Source organism: Sphaerodactylus townsendi, linkage group LG05 (assembly GCF_021028975.2).
Source record: "Sphaerodactylus townsendi isolate TG3544 linkage group LG05, MPM_Stown_v2.3, whole genome shotgun sequence".
Classification (NCBI taxonomy): Eukaryota; Metazoa; Chordata; class Lepidosauria; order Squamata; family Sphaerodactylidae; genus Sphaerodactylus; species Sphaerodactylus townsendi.
Window position 1 is genome coordinate 136,308,002 of NC_059429.1, and position 20,912 is coordinate 136,328,913.

The window sequence follows — 20,912 nt, forward strand, 5'->3', positions numbered from 1 at the left end:
TTCCCATGGAACTATCATGGGATCAACCTGTGGCTCTCCAGATGTTCAAGGACTACAAATCCCATTAGACCCTGCCAATTGGCCATGCTGGCAGGGGCTGATGGGAGAGTTATCCCTTGAGTATCTGAGAGCTACTGGAGTTACTGAACTCTAATAACTAGTTGTTTACAAGCGCCATTTTAACAACTGGTTCTGCCAAAATGGTGCGAACCTGCTGATTCCCACCACTGAGCGGAGTGTTGTGTTGGATGCATGCGTTGGGGCTACGGTGTGCTGAGAATTCCCCAATCTGTACCTTGCCTCCAAGTCCAGTTTCTTCACTTTTGTGTTAGAGGAGGCAAGAACGGCACATCTGTTTGGTGTAGGTGTCTCAAGTCTCACCCACAGCGCTGTTCCTCAATAGGTTATCTGGTGCTTCGAGAGATGGGCATTAAAGTAGACAGATACGTCGCCTCCGAGATCTGCGAAGACTCCATAGCTGTGGGGAGTGTGCGGCACGAAGGAAACATCCAATATGTCCATGACGTCAGGAACATAACCAAGAGAAATGTGAGGAGATGCGCTCAGCGTGTGTCTGATGTGTCTTGACTTCACAGAGGCTGGCCAGTCAGTCCTGTGCTTGGGGGTCTGGCTTATTGATTGCAATGCCGGCTCTGGGATTTTGGGAGCCTCCCAGAAAGGGCTTCACCTGACCAAGGCAAAGGGTAGGATGCGAACGCTCTCCAGTGACCTCTGGCCTCGTGTTCTCAACACTATATAAATGCGTATGGCCTCCGTTGTTGTTGTTAGAGATGGAAACCTGATTGTATTGTTGAAGGCTTTCATGGCTGGAATCAATAGGGTGTTGTGGGTTTTCCGGGTTGTATGGCCGTGTTCCAGTGGCATTTTCTCCTGATGTTTTGCCTGCAACTTTGGCTGGCATCTTCAGAGGATCTGATGGTAGTAAACCCAAGTGGAGTATATATACCTGTGGAATGTCCAGGGTGGGAGAAAGAACCATTTGCATTGGTTGAAAGTGTTAAGGGTGCAGTTTGCAGGTGTGATTTGCATGTGTTGAGTGGAATCCCACGTGTTGACACGGCCCAAACACAGAATGTCTCTCTGCCGGAAGCAATCAAATGGATTAAAATGCCAAGCAACCGCTATGCAGATGCCCTCACGGATTGATTTATGCAACTTCAGTGTTACATACATATTCTAAAATGGGTGGATTCCCCTTCCTTCCTTCCTTCCTTCCTTCCTTCCTTCCTTCCTTCCTTCCTTCCTTCCTTCCTTCCTTCCTTCCTTCCTTCCTTCCTTCCTTCCTTCCTTCCTTCCTTCCTTCCTTCCTTCCTTCCTTCCTTCCTTCCTTCCTTCCTTCCTTCCTTCCTTCCTTCCTTCCTTCCTTCCTTCCTTCCTTCCTTCCTTCCTTCCTTCCTTCCTTCCTTCCTTCCTTCCTTCCTTCCTTCCTTCCTTCCTTCCTTCCTTCCTTCCTTCCTTCCTTCCTTCCGTCTTATATACCACCCTATCCCCGAAGGGCTCTGGGCAGTGAACAACATAAGATTACAAATACATAATAAGCTCTTAATAATTTAAATTAAAATGCAGCATATAACATATGAACAATGCCCCCAATAGCCCTCATTAAACCCTCCCAAGAGGGGAGAAGAAAGGATGGGTCCCATAGATGATAATGGACCCTAAGTACAGGAGAATAAAAGGGGGTGCTTATCAGCGGCTGGACGCTCCCAAAGCCCGGTGGAACAACTCCGTCTTGCAGGCCCTGCGGAACTCACCAAGATCCCGCAGGGCCCGGACAGCTGGAGGGAGAGTGTTCCACCAGGCAGTGGCCAGGGCTGTAAAGGTCCTGGCCCGGGTGGAGGCCAGCCGCATCATTGAGGGGCCAGGGACTACCAGCAAATTGGCCTCTGCTGAACGCAGAGGCCTAGTAGGGATACATGGGACTACCTTTACCTTGCTGATTTAAGCACCTCAATCCACCTTTTCCAGATAGATGAGTGGGGCCCATTTGACTTGGTGATTGGCGGAAGTCCTTGCAACGACCTGTCCATGGTGAATCCTGCTCGGAAGGGCTTGTATGGTGAGAAGTCTGGGCAGAAGGGAGCAGTGGTTTCAGACCAGATGCCGCCAGCTGTCACTTTCAACCTGTTTGTCTTTCCTCTTCTTCTTCCTCCGTAGAGGGGACTGGGCGGCTGTTCTTTGAATTCTATCACCTTCTCAATTACTCCCGGCCCAAGGCGGGAGAGGAACGCCCCTTCTTCTGGATGTTCGAGAACGTCGTCGCCATGCGGATGAACGACAAGAGAGACATCTGTCGCTTCTTGGAGGTAAGAACCACCAGTTGTTCCAGAAAAAGGAATGGGCACCAATCAGCCGTGGTTGCTCAGCTATCTGCCCTGCTAGGGCTGGATCCAGAACGTTCCCTTCGCTGGTAGAAAGTACCACTGTTAGTGGAGTGGATCCACAAGATGCTAGCTTGTTGTTATTACAGAAATAAACTGGTTTAATAATACTCTCCTACTTGCTACATAGCAAACTACTTTTGCTCATCTCATGCCTTGAACACCCCACGGTTGGGATCACAGTGAGCTTGTTGTAACTCCGCGGCACGTTGCCTCACTCTGGTTGATTCCCCACTGCAGAGTCGACTGGATTCGACCCGGTTCCCTGAAAAGGAACTGACCTAGGTCGACTCCATTGTTACTCCCCACAGCAGCCGAGTTCGTCCCACCAGAGCTGAGCTCAGAGGGCGGGATCACCTCAGCGCCTCTTCTGCTCTTTGTTCCCGATTGGCTGTTGTGTTACCATGGAAACGTGAACGTGCGTCCGTTTTTTTTTTTACATAACGGCAACATAGCCACAAATCAGTGCTCTATGTAGCTAAAAGCAGCGTGTAAACATGTGCTGTTTATATGTATGGCCATCGCTTCATATACAAGAAGGATTTGTTTAAAAAGGGGACGCTTTTCCCCTCCGCAAGTCTTTCATTCTGAGCATGCCCAAAACACTGAACCGTGATTGGCTGACTGGAGGGAACAGTTCCTCGATGATTCCCCACTTTACTGGCTTCGACCTGAGTTCGACCTAGGTTCGCTGAAAAAGTTGTACCTCCCTGATGGAGTCGGAATTTGACAGTTTGAGGGGGTGAAGCTGGGACGGAACCGTGTCGAACTCAGCGGCTGTGGGGAATACCTATGTCAAACCTAGGTTGAACCTAGGTCAAACCTGTGGGGAATCGACCTCTGTCTCTCTGGCTCCTTCCGTGCATGCAGAATAATGCACTTTCAATCCACTTTCACAACTGTTTGCAAATGGATCTCGCTATTCCGCACAGTGAAATCCAGTGGCAAAATGCATCGAAAGTGGATTGAAAGTGCATTATTCTGTGTGTGCGGGAGGGGCCCTCAGCGAAGCCCTGGGAGCTGTGGTTCTTTGATAGGTGGGCCCAGGGGGATTTTCAGTGCTCTTGCCAAGAGGCGACTTCCAGAATTGTTCAGTGGAAGCGATGACTTCGAAACTGGCGCATGACACACATGGGTTTGTTGTGCAGATAAACCTGCAGTGTTCATTGTTGCCTTCATACCGAATCCGTGCTCTTCTAGCAATTACAAATATGGAAAGAGAGCTCAACTATCATATTTATGAGCAGCAGTAGCGTAGGAGGTTAAGAGCTTGTGCATCTAATCTGGAGGAACCGGGTTTGATTCCCCGCTCTGCCGCCTGAGCTGTGGAGGCTTATCTGGGGGATTCAGATTAGCCTGGGCACTCCCACACACGCCAGCTGGGTGACCTTGGGCTAGTCACAGCTTCTGGGAGCTCTCTCAGCCCCACCCACCTCACAGGGTGTCTATTGTGGGGAGAGGAAGGGCAAGGAGATTGTAAGCCCCTTTGAGTCTCCTACAGGAGAGAAAGGGGGGATGTAAATCCAAACTCCTCCTCTTCTTTTTCCTCTTCTTCCTCTTCTTCTTCCTCTTCTTCCTCTTCTTCTTCTTCCTCTTCCTCCTCTTCCTCCTCTTCCTCCTCTTCCTCCTCTTCTTCCTCTTCTTCCTCTTCTTCTTCTTTGCCTGTTAATGGTGGGAGCTCCAGCACTTTGGAAATTCTCCAGCTTTCTAAGAAAGGCCTGAACTGGGGTGTTGTGGAGTTTCCGGGCTGTCTGGCCGTGTTCCAATAGCATTTTCTCCTGATGTTTTGCCTGCATCTGTGGCTGGCATCTTCAGAGGAGCTGATGGTAGCTATCCTCTGAAGATGTCAGCTACAGATGCAGGAGAAACGTCAGGAGAAAATGTTATTGGAACAGGGCCAGACAACCCAGAAACCCCACCACACTCCAGTGATTCCGGCCGTGAAAGCGTTCGACAATACAAAGGCCTGAACATTTGTCAACACTTTACCCAGATATGCATAGCCTGCCTAGCCATATGTGCTTCAATTAAACCTCTGGAGATATTCAACTCTGCTATTTTTTCTCTTCTTTGATTGGAGGCGGGTATTCCCACCTCTGAATGTCCCCTTTTCCTTATTACTTCTGCCACTGCAATTGTCTTCATAGTAACTTAAATTTTACTTAAATCAAAGTACTTAAATGTTTTATTTCCTGCCTAAAACATTTTAAAAGGTTAGTGCGGAGGGCCCTGGAATTGTATGCTTCTCCTTAACGTTTCTCCTTGCTGAGGAGCAGCAGTGGCGTAGAAGGTTAAGAGCTCGTGTATCTAATCTGGAGGAACCGGGTTTGATTCCCAGCTCTGCCACCTGAGCTGTGGAGGCTTATCTGGGGAATTCAGATTAGCCTGTACGCTCCCACACACGCCAGCTGGGTGACCTTGGGCTAATCACAGCTTCTCAGAGCTCTCTCAGCCCCACCTACCTCACAGGGTGTTTGTTGTGAGGGGGGAAGGGCAAGGAGGTTGTCAGCCCCTTTGAGTCTCCTGCAGGAGAGAAAGGGGGGATATAAATCCAAACTCTTCTTCTTCTTCTTTCCCCTCTGCAGTGCAACCCGGTTATGGTCGACGCCGTCAAGGTCTCGCCTGCTCACAGAGCACGATATTTCTGGGGAAACCTGCCTGGGATGAACCGGTAATTGGGGCTCGCAATAATGGGCAAAGAAGCATGGGTGTAAAAGTACCAGCTGGACATTAGGAAGGTTATAGTCCAATGTCACACTGTTTTGGCTGTTGTGGGTTTTCTAGGCTGTGTGGCCGGGGTCTGGTAGTTTTTGCTCCTAACGTTTCGCCCACATCCAAAACTGGCTTCTTAATTATTTTAATGTTCAGAATATTTTAGTTCAGAATTAGTCAACTTAGAACTCCCGTCCCTTTTCATTCATAAGGCGGCGTCTTGCCTACATAATTCCATTCACGTGCTTATTCCTGTGTCAAATATAGACATGATAAAGTCAAGAAGGATGTTGTTGTTGTTGTTGTTGTTATTATTGTTATTATTATTATTATTTAGATTTATAGGCCGCCTCACCCCCAAAGGGCTCGAGGCAGCTCACAATACAGCTGTTCCAATAACAGCACATAAAATACATAACTAAAACTAACCACATTAAAACAAATTTCCATAGCAGCAATTTCTTAAAATTTAAATAACAAAGTTAAGAGCAAGCAAAACTGAAGACAGGCGCCCGATCAAAATTCAACTCTGTGGAGAAACCCCCCCCCCCTTATATTATGGCTTAAGGGATGTAACAATATTATTACTTCTTACGAAGAAGAAAAAAAGTGAGAAGTGGGAAACACGCTACATACGTTGAAAATTGCTGAATATCACTTGAACTTTGGACATCTATTACTGGTGACTTTAACATAAGGGAAGGGAAGCTGGCTTTCAGACTGTCATGTGTTTTGTTCTTAGGCCTCTGGTAGCGTCCAAGTCGGATAAACTTGAACTCCAAGACTGCTTAGAGTACAGTAGGACAGCAAAGGTAAGATCCGTTGCTTAATTCCGAGGCTTTTCTCTGTGACTCTCGTTTATATACAACATTCATATCCCCCGTTTTGGTCTAAATGATCTCTCAAACAGCCAGTTTTGCACACATAATGAGTTCCTAATGAAAACAGAGGGTTTGATCTTGTGGATCCAATCCTCTAACAGCGGCACTTCCCTCCAAAATGAGAACACACCGATAACAAGAAGGTTTTAATCCGGTGGCTCTCAACCTGGGGGCCGGGACCCCTTTGGGGGTCCAACGACCCTTTCACAGGGGTCGCCTAAGACTCTCTGTATCAGTGTTCTCCATCTGTAAAATGGATAAATGTTAGGGTTGGGGGTCACCACAACATGAGGGACTGTATTAAAGGGTCGCGGCATTAGGAAGGTTGAGAACCAATTTCCCAAAAGCTACTGTGTTTCCCTGAAAATAAGACAGTGTCTTATATTAATTTTTGCTCCCAAAGATGCGCTATGTCTTATTTTCAGGGGATGTCTTATTTTTCTGCTCCACAGCTGCATGCTCTGGTGTTCTGTTCGACGAGCATGCTTCCAAACAAAAACTTTGCTACGTCTTACTTTCGGGGGATGCTTTATATTTAGCACTTCAGCAAAACCTCTACTACGTCTTATTCTCCGGGGATGTCTTATTTTCAGGGAAACAGGGTAGGTGGGAGGGTGCAAGGAAGTAGGAAAGAGCCAGGGTGGTATGGTAGTTAAAGTGTCAGACTAAGATCTGATTTGATTTTTGATTTATTTGAGAACCAGCGTGGTGTAGTGGTTAAGAGCAGGTGGATTCTAATCTGGAGAACTGGGTTTGATTCCCCACTCCTCCACCTGAGTGGCAGAGGCTTATCTGGTAAACCAGATGTGTTTCCCCACTCCTACATTCCTGCTGGGTGATCTTCGGAGCTCTCTCAGCCCCACCTGCCTCACAAGGTGTCTGTTGTGGGGAGAGGAAGGGAAAGGAGCTTGTAAGCCACCTTGGGTCTCCTTACAGGAGAGAAAAATGGGGTATACATCCAAACTCCTCCTCCTCCTCCTCCTCCTCCTCCTCCTCTTCTTCTTCTTCTCCTTCTCCTTCTCCTTCTCCTTCTTCTTCTTCTTCTTCTTCTCCTTCTTCTCCTCCTTCTTCTCCTCCTCCTCCTCCTCCTCCAGTTGGCTCAGGTCTGCTTACAGTAAAACAGCGTTAAAATAATAATACAACATAAATTAATTTTCGGCGCTGTATATTCCCTCTGGGGAGTTAAACATTTCTAATAAAATACCACCCCACCCCTAGATCTGTCAGAGGGGGAAGGATAGCATAGAGAGGGGAAAAGAGGACAGACTGCAGGGAAGGGAAAAGAATGGTGAGGTGGAAGAAATTGGAGGCTAGATTATTTAGAACACAGGTGTCAAACTTGCGGCCCTCCAGAGGTTATGGACTACAGTTCCCACCATCCCCTGCCAGGGAACTGTAGTCCATAACTTCTGGAGGGTCGTGAGTTTGACACCTACGATTTAGAACATGGGTCTGCAACCTGCGGCTCTCCAGATGTTCATGGACTACAATTCCCATCAGCCACTGCCAGCATGCTGGCAGAGGCTGATGGGATTTGTAGTCCATGAACATCTGGAGAGCCGCAGGTTGCAGACCCCTGATTTAGAACCTCTTCCTGTGCCTGGCAGGACAGGTCTATCTTACAGGCCCTGTGGATCTGTAATAAGGCCTGCAGGGTCCAGATCCACAAGGCCAAGACCAAAAAGACCCTGTTCAAGGACAGCCTGACAATTAGTTGTCATTTGCTGAGCGCAGGGTTCTGCGAAACCCGGGTTCAAATCCTCCCTCTGCCATGGAAACCTGCTGGTGATCTTTGGCCAGTCACATGATCTCTGCCTCATGGGTTGTGAGGATGAAATGGAGGAGAGCAACGCGTGCGGCTTTGGATCCTCCTCAGACAGAAAGGGGGTGGTGGTGGTATAAACCAGTGATGGCGAACCTTTTCGAGACCGAGTGCCCAAACTGCAACCCAAAACCCACTTATTTATCGCAAAGTGCCAACGCGGCAATTTAACCTGAATACTGAGGTTTTAGTTTAGAAAAAACAGTTGGCTCCAAGGCGCACATTACTCGGGAGTAAGCTTGGTGATAGTCGGTGGCTTTGCTTTGAAGCAATCATGCAACGCTTCGAATGGGTGAATCACAACCCTAGGAGGGTTTAGAAGCAAGCCCCATTGCCAGCAACCGAGCTTACTCCCAGGTAAAGGATTGTGCTTTAGTTCTTCCCATGAAAATCAGTGGGGTTTAACAGAACAGGGTTAGCTACATGTCGTGCCCAGCCGCCCAGGCCAGCCTAGATGTGTGTATGTGGGGCGATTCCCCCCCCCCCACATGATGAACTCTGTGCACGCGTGCCCACAGAGAGGGCTCTGAGTGCCACCTCTGGCACCCCGTGCCATAGGTTCGCCATCACTGGTATAAAACAACAAAGTAATAAAGGGGGTGCCTCACAAGGAAGGGAATCTTGGTGTCAGCCACCCTGTCTTGCGTGAGCTTTCTTAAGAGCAATTCACCGTGCAGTTCTAAGGAGTGTTCTCTCCTTAGGAGCTCGCTGTTGGAATGGAGGAGGATGCTCATACATTCATGCAGGGGACATGAATTGCAAATGGAGGACAGGCTTATAAGTGGGGGCCGCATCTTTTCCATCATAGGGAGCCAGCCTGGTGTAGTGGTTAAGAGCAGGCACACTCTAATCTGGAGAACCGGGTTTGATTCCCTGCTTCCACTCGAACAGTGGAGACTTACCTGGTGAACTAGATTACCCTGTGCACTCCCAACACACGCCAGTTTGGAGAGGAGACGGCTGTGGGGGGATATGATTGAAGTCTACAAAATTATGCCTGGGGTAGAAAATGTTGACAGGGAGAAATTGTTCTCTCTTTCTCACAATACTAGAACCAGGGGGCATCCGTTGAAAATGCTGGGGGGAAGAGTTAGGACTAATAAAAGGAAACACTTCTTCACGCGACGCGTGATTGGTGTTTGGAATATGCTGCCGCAGGAGGGGGTGATGGCCACTCACCTGGATAGCTTTCAAAGGGGCTTGGACAGATTGATGGAGGAGAAGTTGATTTACGGCTACCAATCTTGATCCTTCTTGATCTCAGATTGCAAATGCCTTAACAGACCAGGTGATCGGGATCAGCAGCCGCAGAAGGCCATTGCTTTCACCTCCTGCAGGTGAGCTCCCAAAGGCACCTGGTGGGCCACTGCGAGTAGCAGAGAGCTGGACTAGATGGACTCTGGTCTGATCCAGCAGGCGTGTTCTTATGTTCTTACGACCTTGGGCTCGTCACAGTTCTTTGCAGCTTTCTCAGCCCCACCTCACAGGGTGTTTGTTGTGGAGGGGGAAGGGAAAGGAGACTGTAAGAGCCTTTGAGAGAAAGAAGAACAACTTCTTCTTCCTCTTCCTCCTCCTCTTCCTCCCCCCATCCGTGGAAGGCCCCTCTCCCCGCAAGCCTCTGCACCCAATTTGTGTCTGCAAAATGTTTGCCTCCAGCCTGCTCTCCCGAGCAAAAAAATGTCAAGCATTCTGCCGACTTGATGATACACAATGAATCACTTGTGGTGAGGACCCTTTCCACATTCCTGAGGACTCAGCGGTGATCTTTCGGCTGGCCCGTCTTCCTCTGGATTCTGGCTGGATATTTTTAGCATTCGGGACACCTTCAGGGCCAGCGTTAAAAGGGAACAGCCCCCCCTCTCTCACCCCAACAGAAGAGCAGACATGAAAAGCACAACTGGGTGCATTCCTGATGTCCAGCGCAGATGAATGGGAATCTTACAGTCACAGAACCGTCAATCTCTTTCTCCGCTTGCTGGGATTCAATTCTACACCGCCCCCCCCGCCCCCCCCGGTCCTGCAGGAGCAGCAGTGGCGTAGGAGGTTAAGAGCTCGTGTATCTAATCCGGAGGAACCGGGTTTGATTCCCCGCTCTGCCGCCTGAGCTGTGGAGGCTCATCTGGGGAATTCAGAATAGCCTGTACACTCCCCCACACGCCAGCTGGGTGACCTTGGGCTAGTCACAGCTTCTCGGAGCTCTCTCAGCCCCACCCACCTCACAGGGTGTTTGTTGTGAGGGGGGAAGGGCAAGGAGATTGTCAGCCCCTTTGAGTCTCCTGCAGGAGAGAAAGGGGGAATATAAATCCAAACTCCTCCTCCTCTTCCTTCTTCCTTCTTCCTCCTCCTCCTCCTTCAAGCAGGTGCATTCTAATCTGGATTCCCAGCTCTGCCGCTTGAGCTGTGGAGGCTTATCTGGGGAATTCAGATTAGCCTGCGCACTCCCCCACACGCCAGCTGGGTGACCTTGGGCTAGTCACAGTTCTTCGGAGCTCTCTCAGCCCCACCCACCTCACAGGGTGTTTGTTGTGAGGGGGGAAGGGCAAGGAGATTGTCAGCCCCTTTGAGCCTCCTGCAGGAGAGAAAGGGGGAATATAAATCCAAACTCCTCCTCCTCTTCCTTCTTCCTCCTCCTCCTCCTTCTCCTCCTTCAAGCAGGTGCATTCTAATCTGGATTCCCCGCTTTGCCGCTTGAGCTGTGGAGGCTTATCTGGGGAATTCAGATTAGCCTGCGCACTCCCACACATGCCAGCTGGGTGACCTTGGGCTAGTCACAGTTCTTCGGAGCTCTCTCAGCCCCACCCACCTCACAGGGTGTTTGTTGTGAGGGGGGAAGGGCAAGGAGATTGTCAGCCCCTTTGAGCCTCCTGCAGGGGAGAAAGGGGGGATACAAATCCAAATTCTTCTTCTTCATCCCTTTTGTGTCTGTATCTCGACGCCCAGGGCACTCCCCTTTTGCTCTTTTCAGTTTTGCCATTTCTTCTTCAGTTGAAAAAGGTCCAGACGATCACCACAAAGTCCAATTCGATCCGGCAGGGGAAAGCCCAGGCGCTCCCGGTGCGCATGAACGGCAAGGACGACAACTTGTGGTGTACTGAACTGGAAAGGTGAGGTGACAGAAGGGGGGTGAAGGGTGAGCAAGGCGGGGAAAAAATAGGGAGAAGAGCGAGCTGAAGAGGCACAGCTTGGCTCAGAGTGTTCTGTCCTGAAATGGTACCCTGAGGGACGCCGCGGAGTCTGGCTGCTGGAATAGCCATCAATGTTTTTGGTCCAGATCATAATCGTTGGGGTGACTTGGTCGGGCTGCACCAGTGGTGGGATCCAAAAATGTTAGGAACAGGTTCCCATGGGGGTGGGATTCAAACTGTGGCGTAGCGCCAATGGGGCTGGGCGGGGCACAACGGGGGCGTGGCCGGGCATTCCGGGGGCGGGGCATTCCTGGGCGGGGCTGTGGCAAGGACGCAGCCGCTGCGCCGGTCCTTGGGCGGGAAACGAATGCACGCAGGCGCAGGCTGCCACGCACGCCGGTGCGCCTCCTGCCAGACTGCTTCAAGTTCTGCGCGCTACTGCTGAGAGGAGGGGCGTAACTAAGGCAAAAATCATGTGGCAAAATCACCCATTAGTAACCGCCTCTCGGCGCACACAAATAATGAGTAACCTACTCTCGGGAACCTGTGAGAACCTGCTGGATCCCACCTCTGGGCTGCATCTGGAGTCCTGTGTGCAGTGGTGGAGGCCTCGCTTCAAAAAGAATGCGGCCAGAACGGAGCGGGTGCAGAGGAAAACATTGAGGATCATAGAATCACAGAGTTGGAAGAGACCCCCAAGGGCCATCCAGTCCAACCCCCTGCCATGCAGGAACACACAAAGCACTCCTGACAGGTGGCCATCCAGCCTCTCTTTCAAAACCTCCAAAGAAGGAGACTCCACCACGCTCCGAGGTAGTGCATTCCACTGTCGAATAGCCCTGACTGTCAGGAAGTTTTTCCTGATGTTTAGGTGGAATTTCTTTTCCTTCACCTTGAACACATGACTCCTGGCTCTAGTCTCTGGAGCAGCAGAAAACAAGCTTGCTCCCTCGCCAATATGGCATCCCTTCAAATATCTCAGGGGTCTTGGAGACCAATCCCTACCAGGAAAAGCTGGGGGAATTCAGAATGTCCAATCTGGAAAATGTCCAATCATCGCCCAGAGCCCAGGGGTGGGCGGCATACTAAATGAATGAATGAATGAATGAATGAATGAATGAATGAATGAATGAATGAATGAATGAATAAAAGAGGAGGTTGCAGAGGGATGTAATTGCTCTCTTGAATTACTATAAGGACTGGTTCTTAAAGGGGGGCAGGGAGCTGTTCCTGTTTAAATTACGGGAAAAGAGGTTTCAGCTCCAGAAGGACAAGAGAGGGATGTTGGGAGAAGTAAGAGGAACAGGGATGCAGAAGGAGGAACATAAGAACATAAGAACAAGCCAGCTGGATCAGACCAGAGTCCATCTAGTCCAGCTCTCTGCTACTCGCAGTGGCCCACCAGGAAAGGGGGCCGACAGGTAAGACACCTGTCTCTTAGGTACCCCTGCTGATCCTACTTTATGGCTAAAAATGGGAGGAGCAGGAGGACAGCTGCACACAAGCAAACCACGAAAAATATTCCTCCCTTCCCTCCTTGCAGAGTGAGCTCAGCTTCCTCCCATGTTTGGAATGCAAACGACAGACATATCCATTCGCAGAATACTTGACATTGTCCTCGCAGCCACTCAGTCCTGTCCGGTCTCAGTCAGTTTTAAATGCACCTCCCCTGTCACCCAGAGTTTATTGAATTTATTAATCGAACGTACGTTTTTTTAACCAACATTTAATAAATTATATAAAAGTGAAGAAAGGGGAAAAAAATACATACCGCTCAGCAAAATTCCACTCCAACTGTGCACGTTAATAAATAATAAAACATTCAATCCATTTTCATTATCAGTTATACAATTCAAGTCGGCTAACCAAAACAGAAAATCAAAACCTCCTAACTGAGCTACTTCTGTATAGTTGAAGGCTTTCATGACCAGGATCTCTAGGATGTTATGGGTTTTCCGGGTTGTATGGCTGTGTTCCAGTAGTTTTTTCCCCTGACATTTTGCCTGATACTTCTGGAACACGGCCATACAACCCAGAAAATGCACAACGTCCTTGAGCTACTTCTGTTTCTGTATTCGAATTTTAAACTTGCAGTCATATATTTAAATATATCTTAAAATACTCCCTGTTCATTTGGTTTATGTCTGTTAAGAACATAAGAACGAGCCTGCTGGATCAGACCAGAGTCCATCTAGTCCAGCTCTCTGCTACTTGCAGTGGCCCACCAGGTGCCTTTGGGAGCTCACATGCAGGAGGTGAAAGCAATGGCCTTCTGCTGCTGCTGCTCCTGAGCACCTGGTCTGCTGAGGCATTTGCAATCTGAGATCAAGGAGGATCAAGATTGGTAGCCAGTACTTAATAAATAGAAGCCATGTTTCAGCTAACAACTCCTGAGAATACTTTGCCAGCCACAGATGCAGGCAAAACGTCAGGAGAAAATGCTACTGGAACACGGCCATGCAGCCCGGAAAACCCACAACACTCTCCAGAGAATAAGTTATCCCTTCACAGATCTTCCTGTACACTGTAATTTTATCCCTTAATACCACATGTCATATTTTGTGTGCACATTCATCTGTGCCAGCAAAGTACAGCTGCTTCCAGGTGTGCACAAGGAATTGTTGTGCTTTGGCCAGTACATTTTTAATTGCAATTTTTTTTTCCTGTTTGGGAAGGTCTCCCAGTAGAAGGCTTAGCTGAGCTATCTTGGGATTGCATATACTAACTTGCGGTTTAGGATCCTGTTTATGTCTTGCTTTAGGTGGTTGATGGGGTCAGAGGCCAAACTGCCCCCGGTGCACATACTATATTTTCCGCCCCCCATGCAGTGTTCCCCCTTCCCACACTTAGTTTAGTGGTGGCAAACCTTTGGCACTCCAGATGTTATGGACTACAATTCCCATCAGCCCCTCCCAGCATGGCCAATTGTAAAATATAAAAAGACTGTTTTCCGATGATCTTAGGCAACCCTGTGATTGGTGTTTGGAATAGGCTGCCACAGGAGGTGGTGATGGCCACTAACCTGGATAGCTTTAAAAAGGGCTTGGACAGATTTATGGAGGAGAAGTCGATCTATGGCTCCCAATCTTGATCCTCCTTGATCTCAGATTGCAAATGCCTTAGCAGACCGGGTGCTCGGGAGCAGCAGCAGCAGCCGCAGAAGGCCATTGCTTTCACATCCTGCAGGTGAGCTCCCAAAGGCACCTGGTGGGCCACTGCGAGTAGCAGAGTGCTGGACTAGATGGACTCTGCTCTGATCCAGCAGGCTAGTTCTTATGTTCTTAACCCCTGGGAAAGGGTCGTTCTATCTCCAAAGGGGTCGCGACCGATCCAGAGGATGCTGAGAAGGTGTTTGCCGCCTCTGCTACTGAATATACAAAAGGACCTGTAGCGGGGGCTTGACGGGTTCCCTAAATGACAGTATGTGGAAGCAGGGCTCAATTCCTGGGTCTGGCTGTAAATCCTAACGCATCATCGTACGGCTGCTGGGCTCGCCCTGGGAATCGCTGTGCTAACTGCTCTGCCTTTTTCTTGCTTTCCCTAGGATTTTTGGCTTTCCTCGCCACTACACAGATCTGCACAACATGGGCCGTGCCTCTCGCCAGAAGCTGCTCGGCAGGTCGTGGAGCGTCCCGGTCATCCGCCACCTCTTTGCCCCACTCAAGGACTATTTTGCATGCGACTAGACGGTGGGGGTTGGGAAGGAGGACTCAGACTTCCCGGGGTGTGTGCGTGCAAATAAGGCACCAAATCCACCTTGAAGGCACACATCCCCATTGGCTATAAGAAGACCTGATGCTTCCTTTGACCCAGCTGTGACTTTTTGATGGCTCCTCATGCAGAACTCTGGGTGTTTGCGGGAGCCCCGAAACATTTTTCCTCATTCCGTGTTTGTGAAAAGCTGCCCCTCGGTCGCCGCCTCGGTCGCCGCCTTTCTGACTGCGAACAAGAACTCAAACTTGAAAGAGGGAGAAATTCCTCTGCATTTGCCTCTGAGCCAATCCATGTGTGGGATTTCGCATGCAGTAGACATTGGGAGAAACATCTCTTTTCTTTTACAATATATTTTTTAATATAACGGGAAAAAAAAGTTCTAGAAAACCGGGAGTGAGATTTGGCTGCTGTTGTTTGGCACTGAATAAAACAAGCGAGACAGGAATTTGGCAACAATTAGATAAACCAGTTGGAGCAAAAGAAGAAACAAAAGAACTTTCAAGTACATCCGTGTCTTCAACAATACAGCCGGGGATACTTTTAGACTACACTCGTCTGTAGCCGCGAACAAATGCGTTTTGAACGCAGAATGCGATTTCAGGGATGCTCGATCCTTCCAGGACCTTTCTTTCGTATAGACTGTTGAAGGGGCTGGGAGCTGCATGAAGACACTCGGGAGATCGTGCGCGGATTCTCATCTTTTCGGAGGGCTTTGTGCAGAGGTGGTCTAGGGGCAGGGGGTCGATGCTCCTGGTCTTGGAGGTCCGGCAAAGGGGAAAGACCCCTTCGCCTCTGCAGAAAAGAAATCTTACAAATGTTCATGTCTCAGTTGGTGTGGGAGCGTCTGTCTCCCGCCCTGTGCCGAATGCACTGAGTTCCTTGCCGGAAGAACAACCGAGAAAGCATCCTTGCAAGTCCTGTGCCCTTCACGACTGCTTCTCCCGAAATTTTTACTCCAGAGGGACTCTTCCTGTTGCTGCTGTTTAAACAGCTAATATTACCTGGATTTTTCTCCCAATATTGTTTTCCGGTTTTCTGACTTATTACGCAGAGGAGAAGACTCCTTGAAATAGGATATATATATATACCCAGGGAATTTTTTTAAAAAATCGTTGTTTTTGTAAGGTAGGGAAAGATCTTGCCTTTGTAATTCAGCCATCCCTCCATCTTTTTTTACCTTCAACCCTGTGCCAGTGAGCACAAATGAGGTAGTATTCGGCCTCTTCGTTTGGTAGTATAGCCTCCTCACTCTCACCTGTGCAGGTATCTATGCAAAAGACCTGGGATCTAGGTCTTTACTGTTTCTCGACACAGCATTCACCGGCTCCTTTCCTGTCTCTCTGGCTGCTGTGTCACGTGTTGAGAAAAAAGGGATTTTTCCCACTCATGTCAACCTACTGCCTCAACTAGCGCGCGTGTGTGGGGGGGGAAGCGTCTCTCCTGCCGAAGCGTCTCTCCTGCCAACACCTGCGTCTTCAGAGAACGAGTCAATGCACTGGAAGAAAAGGCAAGCGACAGAGATTTAAATGTTCATCAGAGCTCTCCCAGGGAGTTCTACAGGCAAGGAAGCACAGCAACGCTTGAGTTGCTGCCGTTCACTTAAGTGTGATTTAAATGTGAAGCCGGTGGGTGTGGGAGAAAGTCCTTTAAGGTAGGGCTTGGCACAGAGTCGGCATTCCGTGGGAGCTGTGCTGCAAACACGGCCAAGCGGTCACGCGTATTTTGTTTGCATGCTGGAGGCCGTAGCCCAGGGGTGTCCAACTCTGGCGCCCCAGATGTTCACGGACTACGATTCCCATCAGTCCCTGCCAGCATGGCCAATTGACCATGCTGGCAGGGCCTGATGGGAATCATAGTCCATGAACATCTGGGGTGCCAGAGTTGGACACCCCTGCCGTAGCCCCTACAGATGTTACTCTGGTGAGCTAACAAAGATTGCACGGCTACTTCATCCCAGGAAAACCCTTGGCGCTGCCGTCTTCTTTCAAACCGGGCTCTCAACTGCCCGTGTGCAGGAAAACCTTTTCTTTGGCTTGAGCTCAGACGGATCAAGATCTTCCAGCAACCTCACCAGGTATGAAGACCGGGCTCTGATTTGGGTGACTGTGATCAACAAAAGCGAGAATGTGTTTCCTAGACGAAGTGCCTTTACCCAGGCGCGGAAAGCGCCAACGTTGATACTTCCGCCTTGCTCAGGAATCTCCCCAGCAGGTTTTGCACTGAATAGTGAGAGTTTGGCGCTTGGCTGAAGTTCTGCCCTGGGGGAGCAGCAGCCCCCATCGAGGAAAACGGCAGCGTGGGAATTCTCATTCAGCCTGGTGCCTGACTCCGGGACCCTCGTGCATCGCCGCTACCCCCGCCGTTCTCAAATGGCTACCTCAACTGACTTCACTGTCCGACTTGCTTAAGAGTCTTGGGGGCCAGCTGGTTTTTTTTAGCCACCCCCCCATCAAGTCTACAGTCTGGGAGATGTTGTGGGGGACCCTAGAATCTGGAAACTTGTTATTTAGCTAGGAATGGTTTGGTGCGCTTGTAGATAAACGTTCCACTTAGTCTGTGGACACGAATACGGCGGCTGTTGTATGTGCCTTAAATATTCACGTTTGGCTCCTTTGTTTGGATTGTGAAACCGAAGTCCTCTCACAGGCTAGAAGGGCATTGAGTTTACGGCCACATGCTGGGATCTTTGGACTAATGAGCAGAACCAGATGGCGATCCATTGAACCTGGGATGTGTCTCTGGAGGAATCGTGTCCGTGCGTCTGATTCAAGAAAGGGAATCTGCTTGTGTATTCATTTGTCCTCTAAGCCAGAGGGTCCGAGTTCCAGTTCTGCAGGGCGGTGTAGGCTTTCTGATTCTCACTGTAAAAGGATTTAATTCTCAGTCCTGCGAGGATGAGGCACTGGAAAGCAGGGCAGGTAGAACGGAGATTGTTTTGCTGATCATTTGACCTGCACAAAATAATAGAACTAGAAACAGTGGGTTCTTTGCCACATTTTTGCTGCATTTTTTTTGCTGTTTTTGAGAAAATTGCTTTTCAGAAGCGTCGTTCGGAAGATGTTGAAAAGGTCTCCCCTTTTCCTCTTATTGGTGCTATGTTTTAAAACTTTTTTTTTAAATATCCAAACTGTACATTTTAAGACAATCTTTTTTTAAAGTCACAATTTTCCCCTTTTGTCCCCCCCACCCTTTAAGGAAACGTATAGATCAGAAGCTGAGTGCCAAAGTATGAAGAATCATAACTGTGCCTTGGGACGGGGAAGACAAGTGTATAAGTGTTGTGAAAAGAACGGGTAGATGCAAAGTTTTCCCTTGAACGTTTCTCACTGTTGGAATTAAAGTCAGTGTTTCTCTGTCACTGAGTGTTCCCTTGTCCTTTCTTGAATCACGGAGGTCCAGAAATGGGCATATTGACTAAACCAGGGGAGTGGGAGAGTGTTGCCAACTTCCCGGTGGGGCCTAGAGATATCCTGCTATTATAGTTGATCTCCAATCTACACAAATCAGTTGTCTTGGAGGAACCGGGTTTGATTCCCCGCTCTGCCACTTGAGCTGTGGAGGCTTATCTGGGGAATTCAGATTAGCCTGTGCACTCCCACACACGCCAGCTGGGTGACCTTGGGCTAGTCACAGCTTCTCGGAGCTCTCTCAGCCCCACCCACCTCACAGGATGTTTGTTGTGAGGGAGGGGGGAAGGGCAAGGAGATTGTGAGCCCCTTTGAGTCTCCTACAGGAGAGAAAGGGGGTTTATAAATCCAACTCTTCTTCTTCTTCTTCTTGTAGGAAATGTGATTTGGAGGTGGACTCTATGGCATTATTTATTTTATTTATTATTTGGATTTGTAGACCGCCCCATCCCCAAGGGGCTCATTAGACCCGACCCCCCCCCCCCACTGCCCCTCTCCTCCCCAAACCTTGCTCAACCCAGTTTGTACTTCCAAATCTCCAGGAATTTCCCAACCTGGAATTGGCAACCTTAAGAGTGTAAAAGGAGGCGGATCAGAGGTACACGGACATGAGCGTGGCAGCCAGGTGAGGGCTTTGTGATTTCAATCGGGAGGGCTGAGAAGGAAGGAAAATAAGCCATGGGGTCCCTGGGGAAGTAGAGGGTGGGTAGCTGAAAATTTCCTGTGCTGTGCAGGGGGTTGGACTGGATGACCTTTGGGGGTACCACCCAGCTCTGTGTTTCTAAAGAAAGGTCAGCCACTTCAAGCTGGTGAAAAAAAGGAGCCTGAAGAAAGAAGTCATGTGGGAAACCTGGGGTGAAGGAGGAAGAAGTGATCAAAGGTGGGGTACGAGAATGCCCAGCTTGCTATAGCACCCCACTAGCAGAGGCCCCCCAAATGAAGGGAAAGCGCCCCGTGAACCTCAATACAAGAACCCTGACGATTTATTTTTGTTTTATTGGGTTTGTTGCCCCACCCTTTTGCGCCAGGTGGCTTACGTGCATTTTAAAATACACCAGTCATCGTAAAATCCAATTCAAAAGGTATCATCTGATCATTAAAATTTAGGTATACGTATAAATAAATATAAATATACATGCAAACATAAAAACATCAGATGAGGACTAGCTAGATATCCACAGCGGACCCCATCACAGCCTAAGATCTGCCCAGCCTTGTCCTGTCTTCACTCCAATCAATATGTACTAGTTTGATATCAGTTCTGTATCTCAATGTTCCAGGCCAATAATGGCAGCAAAGAGGCAAGAGGTCAAAAGAAGCAAGCTCTAATTGAAGGGCTGTGTTGCCTTCCCGTTTGGCTCCTCTCTGGAGTGAAGCGCTGAGAGGGTGCACCCTTTCTGTTTTTATAGGAAACTAGCGGGCCCGGCCACGCGTTGCTGTGGCTCAGTCTGGTGAAGTGGAAAAGAAAGAAAAGGGGAAGGGAACGGTTCGAACATGTGTCATTGCACAATGCTTGCAAGGGAGGGGCGGGGCAAGGGGCCCCTCGCTCCCCTCCCGCTCTCCCGTTCCCTCGCATGGCACCTCACCCCATCCCTCCCTAACATTCCCCTTCCTCTGCTAGGGTGGGTGGGCCACGTCCAGGTGGCGGACCCTGTCTCTTTCACTCCCTTCCCTTGCAGGCGAATTACCTAGCTGAAAACACGCTGGGAGGCATGAGCTACGTTGTGTTCAGAGCGTTTGGTCCAGCAAATCCCTGGACCCTCCCTCACCTTCCCCCTCCTCCGCTAGGGTGGGTGGGCCATGTGCAGATGCCTGCCCCATCCCTTTCACTCCATAAGGCAGTGGTTTTCATGGAAGGCATGGTTGTTTCCCTTGTATCAGAGGGTGTTGCTTTGACGGCCAGCAGATGGCACTGTTGCAGAACAGAACTGTGGTTCCAACTGTCACAGGTGTGGCATGTACACAATAACGGGCACAGTTGTGACATGTACACAACAGGAGGTGTGGAAACAGTATGGAAACCTGGCCGCATGCGAATGCGACATTGTGTGAAAATTTCAAAGCCATCGGTCCAGTAGTTTGGGAGATTACCTGTCAGCAGAAAAACACACTGATAGATTTATATATATACTAGCAGGGCCTGGCCACGCGTTGCTGTGGCTTATTGTGTTGAAATGGGAAAGGAACAGTAGCAGCCAATCAATTGCAGAGGCCAGCAGTACATGCTCATGCAAACACGCAGCCTGATACTGTGCGATGTCATTGATGTGTGTGCCCGCATTCCTTGGGTGGGTGGGGGAATGGAAAGGCACACCTCCCACACATCTAGGCTGGCTGGTCATGATCCTTTACCTGGGAGTAAGTTTGGTTGGCGGCAATGGGTGTCGCTTCTGAGGAAACCCTCTGAGGGGCGCGACGCAGCCATTCAAAGTATGTCACGGTTGCTGTACCGAGCTTACTCCTGAGTAATGCGTGCCTGGTTTTCTTAACTGTAACCGCAGTATTCAGGGAATCTAGGGTGCTTGGCCCCTCCCTCCCGTCCCTTGCATGTCGCCCCTCACTCTCTTCCCTCCCTCACTTCTCTTCCCTTGCATGCCACCCCTCCCCCTCCCTCCCTTCCCTTTTCCTCCGCTAGGGTGGGTGGGTCATATCAAGATGCTGGGCCCCCTGCCTCCCCTCCCTTGCATGCCACCCCTCACTCTCTCCCCTCTCTCACTTCTCTTCCCTTGCATGCCTCCCCCTCCGTCCCTTCCCTCTCCCTCTCTTCCCTTGCATGCCACCCCTCCCTCTCCCTCTCCCTCGTGTGTATGTGTGTGTATGTGTTTCACTTCCACTGGAGTTACTGCCTA

General features: G+C 49.6%; 1 protein-coding gene across 1 annotated transcript in view; it reads left to right on the forward strand.

Moving 5' to 3' along the window:
- Positions 1-16,491, forward strand: part of DNMT3B (DNA methyltransferase 3 beta) — a 73,189-nt gene extending 56,698 nt beyond the window's left edge. The window contains 7 exon segments of the mRNA XM_048497166.1: positions 404-549; positions 1,990-2,080; positions 2,179-2,327; positions 4,988-5,073; positions 5,857-5,926; positions 10,803-10,921; positions 14,487-16,491. Of these exon segments, the coding sequence (XP_048353123.1) occupies positions 404-549; positions 1,990-2,080; positions 2,179-2,327; positions 4,988-5,073; positions 5,857-5,926; positions 10,803-10,921; positions 14,487-14,628 (803 nt within the window). The 3' untranslated portion in view covers positions 14,629-16,491.
- The last annotated feature ends 4,421 nt before the right edge of the window (positions 16,492-20,912 follow it).